The sequence below is a fragment of the Numida meleagris genome, chromosome 13, assembly GCF_002078875.1.
Source record: "Numida meleagris isolate 19003 breed g44 Domestic line chromosome 13, NumMel1.0, whole genome shotgun sequence".
NCBI lineage: Eukaryota > Metazoa > Chordata > Aves > Galliformes > Numididae > Numida > Numida meleagris.
Window position 1 is genome coordinate 1,074,973 of NC_034421.1, and position 12,287 is coordinate 1,087,259.

The 12,287-nt window shown below is 42.9% G+C and overlaps 1 protein-coding gene across 1 annotated transcript; it reads left to right on the forward strand.

Annotated features, from left to right (window-relative positions):
- PMS2 (PMS1 homolog 2, mismatch repair system component) lies at nucleotides 23–11,925 on the forward strand. Its single transcript, XM_021411601.1, has 15 exons — nucleotides 23–259; nucleotides 473–612; nucleotides 989–1,075; nucleotides 2,066–2,168; nucleotides 2,810–2,993; nucleotides 3,485–3,652; nucleotides 4,937–5,034; nucleotides 5,413–5,512; nucleotides 5,785–5,869; nucleotides 6,341–6,493; nucleotides 7,492–8,383; nucleotides 9,215–9,382; nucleotides 9,861–9,961; nucleotides 10,791–10,960; nucleotides 11,338–11,925. The coding sequence occupies exons 1-15, from the start codon at nucleotides 177–179 to the stop codon at nucleotides 11,479–11,481; spliced, it is 2,676 nt and encodes an 891-aa protein (XP_021267276.1). The 5' UTR covers nucleotides 23–176; the 3' UTR covers nucleotides 11,482–11,925.

Genomic DNA, 12,287 nt, shown 5'->3' on the forward strand with positions numbered 1-12,287 from the left:
GGAGCGCGGCTCCTTACTGACTCGTCCGACAGCCAATGCTCGCCCGCCTCGTTTCCTCGCCTCCTTCCTATTGGCCGACGCGAGCCAATGAGGTCAGCGACGCGGCAGGGAGTGAGAGGTGCCGTTCTGATTGGGCCGCTCTCTCCGCCACTCGCTGACACGGGTGGGCGGGCGCGATGGCGGGGCCGAGCGGAGACGGGGTCGGGCCTGCGGGCGGCCGAGGCGAGGGGCCGGGGTCCATGGAGGAGGCTGCGCCCTGGTGAGCGCCCCGAGCGGGCTGAGTTCTCCCCGCCCCTCCCGGGAGCGGCTGCGGCTCTCGTCCCGTCTTACCGGGAGCGGCTGCGGTCTCCTCGGCTTCTCGGTTCGCCCCCTCCCGGTGCTCGTGGCTCGGGGCGGCCGTGGGGCGCGTGGGTCCGGCCGAGCGGGGTCCGCCGCCTCAGCCCGCCCCTCTCCGCCCCTCTTCTCTTGCAAGCTCGGAGCCCGCCGAGGCCATCAGACGCATCGACCGCGAGTCTGTGCACCGGATCTGCTCGGGGCAGGTGGTGCTGAGCCTGGGCACGGCCGTGAAGGAGCTGGTGGAGAACAGCCTGGACGCCGGAGCGACCAACATCGGTAACCGCCCTCGCGTCAGAGCTTCGCGGCGCCGTGGGCGCTCAGGGTACGGCCCGCCCCTCGGCGCGGAGCGCGGGCACGCAGCGCTGGCTGAGAGCAGCGTGTGTCTGCGGCGACGTTCCCCTCGGCAAACCGAGCGTTCCGAGTCCCGGCTCCGCTGAGGCGCGACGAGCGCGTGGCTCGGGCCGCTGCTCGGTTCGGGGCCTGTCCTGCTGCTGCGCGGGGCGGGCGCTGCGGGTGTCCCGGCTGCGGGGCTGCTGCTTCAGACCGGGCCTGGAGAGCGGCGATCGGCGGAGGTTACGGCAAGCACCGAGTTGGTGCCGAACGTTGTGTATCGACGCGGAGAGCTGAAAGCCTTCGTCTCTCGCATTTGTAGATGTAAGACTTAAAGACCACGGGGCGGAGCTGATAGAGGTTTCGGATAACGGAGGTGGAGTGGAAGAGGAAAACTTCGAAGGATTAAGTAAGTTGAACGGTTTTCATAATTTATGTTTAGACGCTTGGGAGGTGTATTTTCAGTGAGATAGTGACTGCTGTTTTTCACAAATTCGAACGGGCTTCTGAAGTGCTTGTTATATTTCTTATAGCTCAGAAGCAGTTCTTGGTTTGATTGCTTGTTCAAGTGGAGCAAAGAGTAGATGCCATTATGGAGGAGAACGTCCCAGAAACGTTCACCTAGATTTATTCATGTAGAGTCGTGAGTTGCTGCTGAAGGAGCCAGACTTTGTGAGGTGACAGCTCGAGAGAAGTGAACTATAGACTGAGCACATGCTGAACACGAGCCTCCTACACCTGGCTGCCAAACTTTCCATCTGCTGTGTTTCCGCCATGCAAAACGGGAGCAGAGGCAGCCTTGCCTGACAAGTGTAACTGCCTGCTTTCTTTGTTGTTCTTTTCCTCCACATAAAGATCAGGGATCCCTTTCACCACAAGGTACTGTGTTACTTCCTGTGCTCAATGTTTGTGCAGGAGGCAGTGCAGTGAACTCTGGCTGCTCATGACAGGGAAGGTCCAGGGCTGCAGTTCGTTACCCGGTGACAGGTGCTGCGCTTGTTGCAAGGAGTTGAGCCCTCCTCAGGCTGCGGTTGTGGCACACGATCTCATGCCTGTTTGCTGTATAACATTGCACAGCATGGCCCTACGGTTTTCCTGCATAGTAAAATCAGTGGCAGAAGCAGCTGGTGTGTGCTGCTCTGAAGCGCCTTGTAATGCACGTGCCAGCAGTGCTGTATCAATGTCAGGTAGTAGGTGTGGTACAGCATGTGTGTCTGAGGATTTAAAAGTGGTCTTGCATAGGGGAAAGGAAAGTCTTCTTTTGTCTCTATTACTCATTGTACATTGAATAGTAATTGCAAAATCTTCTTGTTTCTTGTATGCATGTGAAGTGTACTTGTGTAGCCTAGTGTCACTGTCACTTTGAAGTGAAATCTATATTCTAAATATCTCTTTCCAGCTCTGAAACATTACACATCAAAGATACAAGATTTTTCTGATCTAATACATGTTGAAACATTTGGGTTTCGAGGTGAAGCTCTCAGTTCATTGTGTGCATTAAGGTATTAATATTACATTCTTACTGGTAGAAAATTACTGTACTTAAAACAACCAATGCCAATTTTCAACTTACTGTTATTGATAAAATGAGGCTGTAGCAACTTGCTGTTACCTGTTGTGAACTCCATGTTGAGTAGCGCGTTGTGTGACATCCTGAAGTCCTTTCCAACCAAAATCCTCCTACAATTCTAAGCATCTGCTTGGTCCTTTGATGCACAAAGTTTAGCTTTACTTCAGTATGCAAGTCCTACACACGGTTTGCTAGGCTGCAATTCATTAGAATTCTACTTAAATTCCTCCAAGGAAGACTGTATGTTTGAAATACCGCAGCTTTTGAACAGTTTGCATCCAGAATATTGCACTGTTATGTGTTAGCGTGAAGAACGTAGTGTCCAACAAAACCAGACTTTATCTTTGCATTTCATGTGAGAAGAACGAGAGGGATACAAGTGAAAACGTTAGCATTGTTGGTAGGAAAATATTACGCTTCTCTTCAGGTATGTTTTCAGTTGTTTGTGGTGAAAAGTTAGCTATAATTTAAAAATGCACAAATAGTATTTTCTCTGCCTGATAAGATTGTAAGTAATGATGAAGAGAAGATAATGTTCAGTGGGTAACTCTGATGCCTGCTCCCTTCCGTCAGTGATGTTGCCATTTCTACTTGCCATAAGTCTGCAAAGGTTGGGACTCGCCTGGTGTTTGATCACAATGGTAGGATTACCCAGAGGGCTCCTTATCCACGGCAGCAAGGAACAACTGTTAGCGTGCAGCAGTTATTTCATACTTTGCCAGTGCGACATAAGGAATTCCAAAGAAACATCAGAAAGGTGAGTCAGCTCAGAAATTACGGCGGGGCTGTCACGCTCCTCCTCGTTCACAGCTGAATGGCGCTCGGTTCTCTGACGCTGTCAGACTCGTCCGTGCTTGTCTTGATCTTCATGAAACAAGCAAAGTGTTCCCATACGCTTTCCTCATCCCCTTTTCTGTTTTGCAATGAACGCGTTTGGAGGCGCAGTCTCAAATTTCCAGATGTTGAGAAGTAACAAAGTCACCATCGCTTCTGTGTATTTAAAATCGGTGAATGCTACGTTTAAAAAATGGCTGAATGCCACTCCTGAGAATATGTCATTTGTCTTTAAATACATTATTTTTCACCTACATACATTTAATTTGGCTTGTAAGTATCTGAAAAATAAGTGGCACCACTTTTGGACGTAAAGAAGTCTGTGTTGTGTGCAAATATTGAAGATGTTATTAACACAATGTTGTTTTAAAAAGACATTTTGTGTAAGTGTGAACTTTCTTTCTGCCTTAATAGGAATATGCAAAAATGGTCCAGATACTGCAAGCATACTGTATTATTTCAAAAGGAGTGCGGATTAATTGCACTAATCAGGTTGGCCAAGGAAAAAAGAACCCTGTGGTATCCACTACTGGAAGCCCTAACTTAAAGGAAAACATTGGAGCGGTATTTGGGAAAAAACAGGTATTCTATACTACTGACAGGAGAAGCAATATTGCTGGAGAGAGGTTTCTAAGACCTTCTTAAACAGAGGAGATGCAGGAAACCTTTAGAAGCATGAAAGGAGGTGGCACGCGTTGACTCCTTGCACACCCTACAGGTGGAAGGAGAAGCAGCGCAGCCTCCGTAGTTCAGTTGGAGTTTGTAAATTAGCTGGGAGGAAAACACGTTTTGATGGAAGATAAATAATTTAGGAGATAGGGTTAATGCTTAATATCTGCCTGAAACCTGTTCTAGGAATTGTTGTGACTGTAAGGTCCGTGGGTCCTGCTTTCAAAAAACAGTGGGGACACCAGTCTCCATGTCACGACACCAGGCAATGAAAAGCAAGCACCTAAATGTGAAAGTCTTAATTGAGGAACAGAAAACTGATGTGGTTGTATCTTTTGCAACCTCTGCCTGTGAAACTAAGTTTCTTTAGTGCTCTCCTTAACTTCTAAACGGATGTTGCATTCAGCTCCTATCGAGGTGTGGACTCTGGTGCTTTCTATGTGATAGCTATGAAAATAATTTCTAACATCTGGAAGGCAACAAAAAGGAAATAAACATAAAAGCACCCGTACTAGAATCATATACTGTAACTGCTGGCAATATTGAGCGCTTCATCGCTGCCCTCTGGTTGTTGAGAAGCACCTCCTCACCTGGCAGTGCCCTGCTGGGCATTCCAGGGGCTGTCCAGGCTGTGGCTGGCAGACCTGACCAAGATGTAACTGCTTGTCTTGCCAGGCAGCGGCGTGCATAGCTGAAAACTCAGCGTTATCCAAGCGGAATGTTTAGCTTATAACCTGATTGTATGTTATCAAATATGTGAATGTAAAATCAGTAGGAGGTGCTCTAAAGACAGAAAAAAATAGTGCTATGATTGGGAAGATGCCTCTCCATCCATTTAGGCGACTTGTGATTCAAGTAGTGCATCTTTTTTAGTAGTTTATTCTTTCACAAGAAGCTTCTATTTTTTGCCTTTTGGTTTTGCGTAAAACTAAATTAGGTCATATGTGGGTAGCTGGAGAGTCAAATTTGAGTCAATAATATTGTTTTTCTGTCTGTGTTTGTTTTAATGTAAAGATACCAAGGCAAACAGAGGTTTTCAGCCCTCATCAGCTGTGTTACTGGAGTTGGCTGGGCTGGACTTGGCTGTTGGGTGATCTGACTTGGAAAAAAATCTTTTATGGAGTGGATGTTAAGGCTAATAAATAGCAGTAAAGTAGAAGGAAAAATCCACACGTTTCACTTCCTTTTCTTTTTCAGATGCAGAGCCTGGTTCCTTTTGTTCAGCTGCCTCCTAATGAAGCTGTTTGTGAAGAATATGGACTGAAATCTGCAGACCTTCCAGAAAAGCTTTATAGGTAGTCAGAGAAGAAGAAACTGCTGTTGCCAGTGGTGTTTTAACATAGTCCTATGTGAGGCTGACAAATAGATGCATTGATAGCTGACCGGTGCCAGTTCACAACTGACCTCTTCTGCTTTCAGAGCAGAAAAATGGCAAATTCTTTTAAATCAGTCAGCAGCTTTTTCGGTTTTCTGATACCTCTTCGGAGCTTAACATCAAACCTTGGTCAGAGGGGAAACTGGAGGAGGAGAACTGGCCTACCTAGGTGCTGTGTAACAGTGTTTCTCTTAACCCTCTAGAGAATACTTTTAACTGAGACATGCTCTGATTCAGAAAAAGTTATTTAGCTTCCCTCTTCCATTTACCTTACTGGTGTTACACTGTTATTTTACAGTATTACAGGCTTCGTTTCTCGTTGTGATCACGGTGTTGGAAGGAGTACAACAGACAGACAGTTCTTCTTTATCAACCAGCGTCCATGTGATCCAGCAAAGGTGAGTAGCTGCTTTGTTATTTTTTTTCCTGACAGCAGTGCTGACTTGTTTAGTGTTTTCTGCAAACCATTTGATTAATAACTGATACGCATCTTTGTGTCTCGAAATTCCTTTCTTAAGATTTTGTATTCATCGAGTCTATTTGTGTGAATAAAAGCTGAATCGTGTGAGATGGGATTTAGGACGTTTTTTGTTTTGTAAGGAGTTAAATAACATCCTGGTTTGAACGAAAAGATAATAGTATCAGCTTTTACTGTCTTCCACCTCTACAGGTTGTCAAGCTTGTGAATGAAGTTTATCACTTATACAATAAACACCAGTATCCTTTTATTGTCCTTAACATTTGTGTAGATTCTGGTGAGTTACAAATTTTTTTTAGTACCTTTTTTTGTAAAGGCTAAAACTTCATTTAGGAATAATTTGTATTTATTTAAGGAGCATCATTTTTTAGAGAATATTGTAACTTCTGCTTTATGATGTTCTCCGCTCTGATTTTTTTGATCTACAGTTGGTGAAGGGGAGATGGAGTTCAGCTACAATTCCAATTTTTCTTTCTTACTTTTTCTGTTCTCTGAAGTAATTTCTTAATGAAAAAAGGCAATTTGTTGTTAGCTTAAATACAAGGAAACTTACGTTATTGCACAGAATTAACTTCTGTTTTGTTTGATGAGATGTCGGAGAAGTTTAATTTGCAGATACACTGTGAATGTTAGCTGTGGTTTTGTGAAATTGAAGTAGAGGGCGGAATGGCAAGGACTTTGATCCCAGGGTGGAAGGAGTTATTTTTTTGTCCGTATATAATGCTGTTGTTTTTCTTTCGGTTTTTAGAATGCGTTGACATCAATGTAACTCCAGACAAGAGACAAATTTTGCTTCAAGAAGAAAAGCTTTTATTGGCAATTTTAAAAACTTCTCTGATAGAGATGTTTGGTAGCGATGTTAACAAACTGAATGTGAATCAGAATCTTCTGGACATTGCAGGTAGGGCACAAAATGTGAGCGTTTCCTGTGTGATACATAATCGAGAATGGAAAAAGTGTTTTAAAGACCAAGAGAAGTGGGGAAAACGTTTCTCTTGTAATTGACATGCCTTTCAGGGCAGCTTTTTTCATGTGTGTATTACATTAAAATATTACCGTCAGCTTTCTATAATAAAGGAAGATCCTAAGTTATCAGAATGCTGACTGAGAGCTCATGATCTAATTAAAAAGGCTAGGTGAGGATTGTTGGATAGAAGCATCCTTTATTTAAATGTCCTCCTGAAAGAATGGTTGAAATCTCATAAACAAAGATTGAAATTTGAGCACAAGTTTCTCTTTGGATTTTCAACTTGGATTTTTTTTATGATAACCACAGAGCTGACTGGTTTTCCTGTCACTGAATTATCTTTCAGGGCAGTTTTTCTATGCTAACAACTCTTCCTTCTCGCTCTTGTCAACAGAAACCATTGTAATTTACTTTCTATGTATATAATCAATTCCAGCCCGAGTTTTACTTATTTAAGGCTTATCTCTTGTAAAATATATGTCAGACTGACAATTTGTGAGAATTAAATCCTCTTATTATCTATGAATAACACGTAGTACAAGTATCTGTCATGCCAGCTCCTTAATTCCTTGCCCACAGACTTTTATAGCAGCCACTGAAGTGGAAGAGCAATTTGCTTTTCATTGTCGTTCAGTCATAAACTCTAGATAATACAAATAAGAGTGCCAGTTGGACTGACTTATGTTGCAGTTTAAAAAGATGCTCCACATTCATTCATGCTAAGTTTCTTGAACATGTAACTCCTCGCCCACTGGATAGTAATGCATTTCAGCCCCTGCTCAGTCAGCTTAAGGGCACTTTGGAGGAGCTTGCTCCTTTTCCATTTCCCTTCCTTCCCTTTACTGCAGCGCATCATTCCATTTATGTTTAAACTTAAGGTAGCTTATAGCTCATAACCTTGACTTTATTGTTTTTAATTCTTGTTTTGTTAGGCAATGTGAAGACGCCTCCTGGAGACACAGAAAAGCCCTGGGTAGAAATGCCGCGTGACTCGGAGACTGAAAATCCAAGCAGCGAAGGAAAAAGGGTAATGACTCTGGCCAGATTAAGGGAGTCGTTCTCTCTCCATCAAACTGAGAGTCATTTTCAAAGGCCTAAAAAGGTAAAACAGCGGCACAGCTCCACTAAACAGCTGTCACTCGATACCGTTTTGAGTACTGTGAAGACTGGAAAGGCTGCTTTGAGTGAGGATTCTGAGAGCTGTCATGAGACGAAGTCAAAGATGTCAGTTCCAAAGAGAGATTTGAGAAAACTACAGGAAAACACAGATTCTGGATTCTGTAGCATTTCTGGATCAGATGCTGGATATAACACACCAGAAGCTGGGAGCTATGTCAGTAGTGAAAGTGTAAATAATCCTGTTGAAGAAAAATTCTGTAGCTCAGAAGAACAGCATCAAAATGAGCGTCTTAAAATTGCTGGACATAGTGAGAAATCATTGGAATGTGACATTCAGGTCTTGGGCACCGAACTTAAGCTAAATCAAGTGAATGACTGGAGTAACCCAAATAACTTACCTCAAGAAGCCAGTGATTCGTTACCAAGAGTAAAATGTTTTAAAAGGGAGGCAGGTGACTTCAAGGCAGGTGTACATCCTGAAGCGAAGAATACCAGAAACTCTATGCCATGTGTTGATGTCCTGGTAGAAGTTAAAAAGAAAACCGTGCCGCTCGAATTCTCTATGAAAGCTTTAGCAGAAAGGGTAAGAAAGATCGTACAGCAACAACAGAAGTGTACAGAAACACAAAATTACAGAAGATTTAGAGCAAAAATTAGTCCTGGAGAAAATAAAGTAGCAGAAGAGGAATTAAGAAAAGAGATCAGGTATTTTCATCTTCTTAACTTGTATTTGCCAATTAATAAAAATAGCTAAGGAAAAAAAATAAAAACTGTCTTGGAGGGTGGGAGGAGGGCTTACATCTGCTTTCTAATTTTGGAGATGTCTTTTATCTAACTCTTTATGCCATTATATCATCCATTTTGGCAAACATATTTTGCCTGGCAGAGGTCTGCAGTTGTTGGAACTCAGTGCAAGCAGAATGTGGAAAAAGGCACTGAAAAGTCCAAAAGCATCACAGACTTGGCTCGGCTAAGATTTGTGATTTGCAGCATAGTCAGAGAAATACCAAATGTTATGGCAGATCTGTAACACTTAATAGACTCCATAGCTCGTATTTCTCCCTCATTAATTTGAAATTTGATGAAATGTGGCGGTAAAAATAAGTTGCATTCATATGGTCATTGGACAGTAACATTGTATGATTGTGAATTTTGGATTTTAAATAAGGCTAAGAAAGTCTTCTCATTGCAAAAAGTGGAATGTGTCAGCTGCTTTGCTTTAGAAGCGTGCTGCTGCCTTTGTTGCTGTGTAGTTGCACTATCACCATCCTGCACGCTTCTGATTCTCTTACCACTAGTGGCTATGTTAAAAATGGGTGGATGTTGAACAAGTCATGTCTGAAGTATGGATTGTTCTCTGCCAGACGTGGTGCCACCAGTCAGCACTAGATTCTGTGTTCATATCCTGCTTAAATTAGACTTCATATATATATTTTTCCATGTAAAATTCTGCAGGGGAGAAAAAGATGAAGTTTCATACTAATGTGGTAACTGATGAGGCTTGTCTTGTGATCTCCTTGTATTTTCTATATGCAGTAAAGAAATGTTTGCAAAAATGGAAATCATTGGCCAGTTCAATTTAGGGTTTATAATAGCTAAGTTGAATTCCGATCTTTTCATAATTGACCAACATGCTACTGATGAGAAGTACAACTTTGAGATGTTACAGCAACACACTGTTCTTCAAGGCCAGAAGCTGATAGTGTAAGTATTTCCAGTGTTTTAACAGTTTTATCACTTCTAATTCAATGTTTTGGAATGATATCTATGATTTTTCTTAGTTAAGTATTTCACACATTGAAAACATTTACAGCAAAAGTTATTTTTATATTCAATGTTCCAAAGAATCAACCTTTAGATAAAACTTTTAAACAAACTCTGCAGATATTTGTAGCTGTGCAGCAAGTTAGTTTCACAGCAGGATTAATGTCAACCTGCAATTTGGTAAGTGTGGTTATGGAGTGAGGATATTGGAGACGGTTATAGCCACGGGGAGTGCTGCCTGGTTAATGTTACTGTGCTGAGTAACACTTGGAAATGGTGTTCTGGTCATGGGGTGGTGTTTTATTGTTATTTTTTACAAAGCAAGTGAGATGATCTCCAGGAGAGTCCTTGTGTTAGTGTCAGTACCTTAAGCGGTCTGTGCTATGTACCTGCACAATGCTGTGTTTTTCTCTTTCAGGCCTCAAAATCTCAATTTAACTGCTGTAAATGAAACAGTGTTGATTGAAAACCTGGAAATATTCAGAAAAAATGGGTTTGATTTTGTGATAAATGAAAATGGTGAGTTTGTGCCAGAATTATTTCATCCCAATTTGTATACAAAAATCTCTGTAAGCAGAAAAATTGAAATAATGTGTTACTGTGTACATGCTTTTTGTAAGACTTACCATTCTGTAGTCTTCTTGCATTGTTAATGAGAACATTGTAGAGTACCTCACCTAAAAAAAAACTCGTTGTAGACTTTGTAGTCACTATATGGAGTTTGGGTATGTGACAGAATGTGTATCTCCTGGATGTCTTATATTGAAATATTTTTCCTATGCTTGTAGAGTTGTGGGTCCCGGCAAGGCTAGATGCAGTAAATGGTAAACCTAGTGATTTTCAGCTAAGATAGCACTGGTGAAACGTTCTGTGCTTTCCTTACGGCTTCAGCACTGACTTGCCGTGTACTGACCACACAGCGTTAACTGCGAGCCCCATGCTTTTCCTACAACGCAAGGACAATGGTGTATTCAGAGCCTCATGGAGGAGGGTTGTGAAAGCACTGTGTGCGATCGCTTCTGGCATTTGGGAAGTCACTACAGATTGTTCCCTATCTTTTGCTTCAGGATCTCCAATTTTTGCCTAAAGTGCTATTTATAGTCAAGTTTTTACCAACAAAAATCTACTTTTTGAAATTGAAGGGTTTGTCATAGTAAGTTTGCAAGCAGTTTTTTTTGTCAGTGTTAGAAGAGCATATCTGCTCTCATCAGAAGGCTAAACTGAAATATTGGCACATACACAGAAGACATCGATGTATCAAAGTAGTTTCTCAGTTTTTTTTCCACTTAAGAAAAAGTAATTTCCTGTAAAGAAAGAAGAACATTATTAATTATTGCAAATCTTTCAGCTCCTGTAACCCAGAGGGTTAAGTTAATATCCTTGCCAACAAGCAAAAACTGGACATTCGGTCCGCAAGACATAGATGAGCTGATCTTCATGTTAAGTGACTGCCCTGGGGTCATGTGTCGACCCTCCAGAGTCAGACAGATGTTTGCTTCTCGAGCTTGCAGAAAATCTGTAAGTACAGCACTTGATGTTTGTTGTCAGATAAATACTGTATTTTCTGTTGTATTACACGTGGCTGTATCTGCAGGTATATTGCAGGGGGAGTGTATTGACTACTAGATGTCAGCAGCTAACATTCTTAACTTTATTCCCTGTGTTTTTCTCTAGTGTATCTTCAGAAGGATCCTGGTCATTTTATATTCTGGCTTAAGCTAGTGCATTTATGAACATACTTGTTTGTGTTTTGTCTTCTGATCACCTGGCATGTCTTTTTCCTTCTAATGTCTTGCACAACATTTATTTACTGTAGTAGTGGAAGTACTACTCTTATCTGTATGTCAGTTGTCAATATGGAGTAAAAAAATACTTTTTTTTCCCTTTATTTGCAGGTGATGATTGGCACTGCACTGAACACACAGGAGATGAAAAAACTGGTTACCCACATGGGTGAGATTGAGCATCCCTGGAACTGCCCCCACGGAAGGCCTACGATGAGGCACATAGCCAGCCTGGACTTGATTGCATCTGAGTGACAGCCAGGTTCTGCTTCTGTGGCGCTTCCCATGGCAGCGCTCCTGGTATTTTGGGCTTTTATCGCGGCTGTCTGACTGAAAAATCCTTAGGCAGGTTTCACATCCAACAATAAGAAGTCATTCAGCACTCTCGTCCTTCTGATCAACAGTACTGACATAGAATTCATGTGTAAATAACATCTTTTATTGTGCTTTACTTTCTGTATTACTTAATTTCGTAATCAGGATTTTTAAAAATAAATGTAAATGTTTGTATGTAAGGGCCCAGAGCAGGTGACCGTCGTTCACTGTGGATACGGCGATTCTTAAAGCGCAGTGTGCCTCAGTCTGACCATGCCCGCAGGCAGACAGGCGTTATCTGTGTTCGTATCCATGTGTGATCACTTTAAAGGACAGGTAAACGATCTGCACGTGGAAATACAGCGGGTTTTCTGCTTACACTAACCCTGGGTTTCACTGGCAATTACTTCAAGTATTAGTAGTGTGTTTAAGGATTATCTCACTGCCATCTGTGCTTTCAAATAGAGTAACTCATCCAGCGTATTCAATTTTAATTAGCGCTGTTGCCATTTCTGTTCCCAACGTTTTTCACCAAGGGATCCTCCTTTCCAGAGGACGAAGGGCGAGCAGGGAGCCCGGCCAGCTGGGACCGCAGGTGCGCGGAGACCTCGGGCTGAGCGCCCGGCTCCCGCAGAGCGGCCGCCTGCCCCGCGGGACGCCGCGTTCTGCCGGCTCCTGCTCGGCCCGCAGCGCGGAGCCGCCCCCTGCAGCGCGCGGCTGTGTGGCGCGAGGACGCTGGCTCCCGC

Coding starts and splice junctions, on each gene's coding strand:
- PMS2 (XM_021411601.1), top strand. CDS start 177: ATGGCGGGGCCGAGCGGAGACGGGGTCGGGCCTGCGGGCGGCCGAGGC. Junction 5,870..6,340: donor TAACATTTGTGTAGATTCTG/GTGAGTTACAAA, acceptor TTCGGTTTTTAG/AATGCGTTGACATCAATGTA. Junction 10,961..11,337: donor CTCGAGCTTGCAGAAAATCT/GTAAGTACAGCA, acceptor CTTTATTTGCAG/GTGATGATTGGCACTGCACT.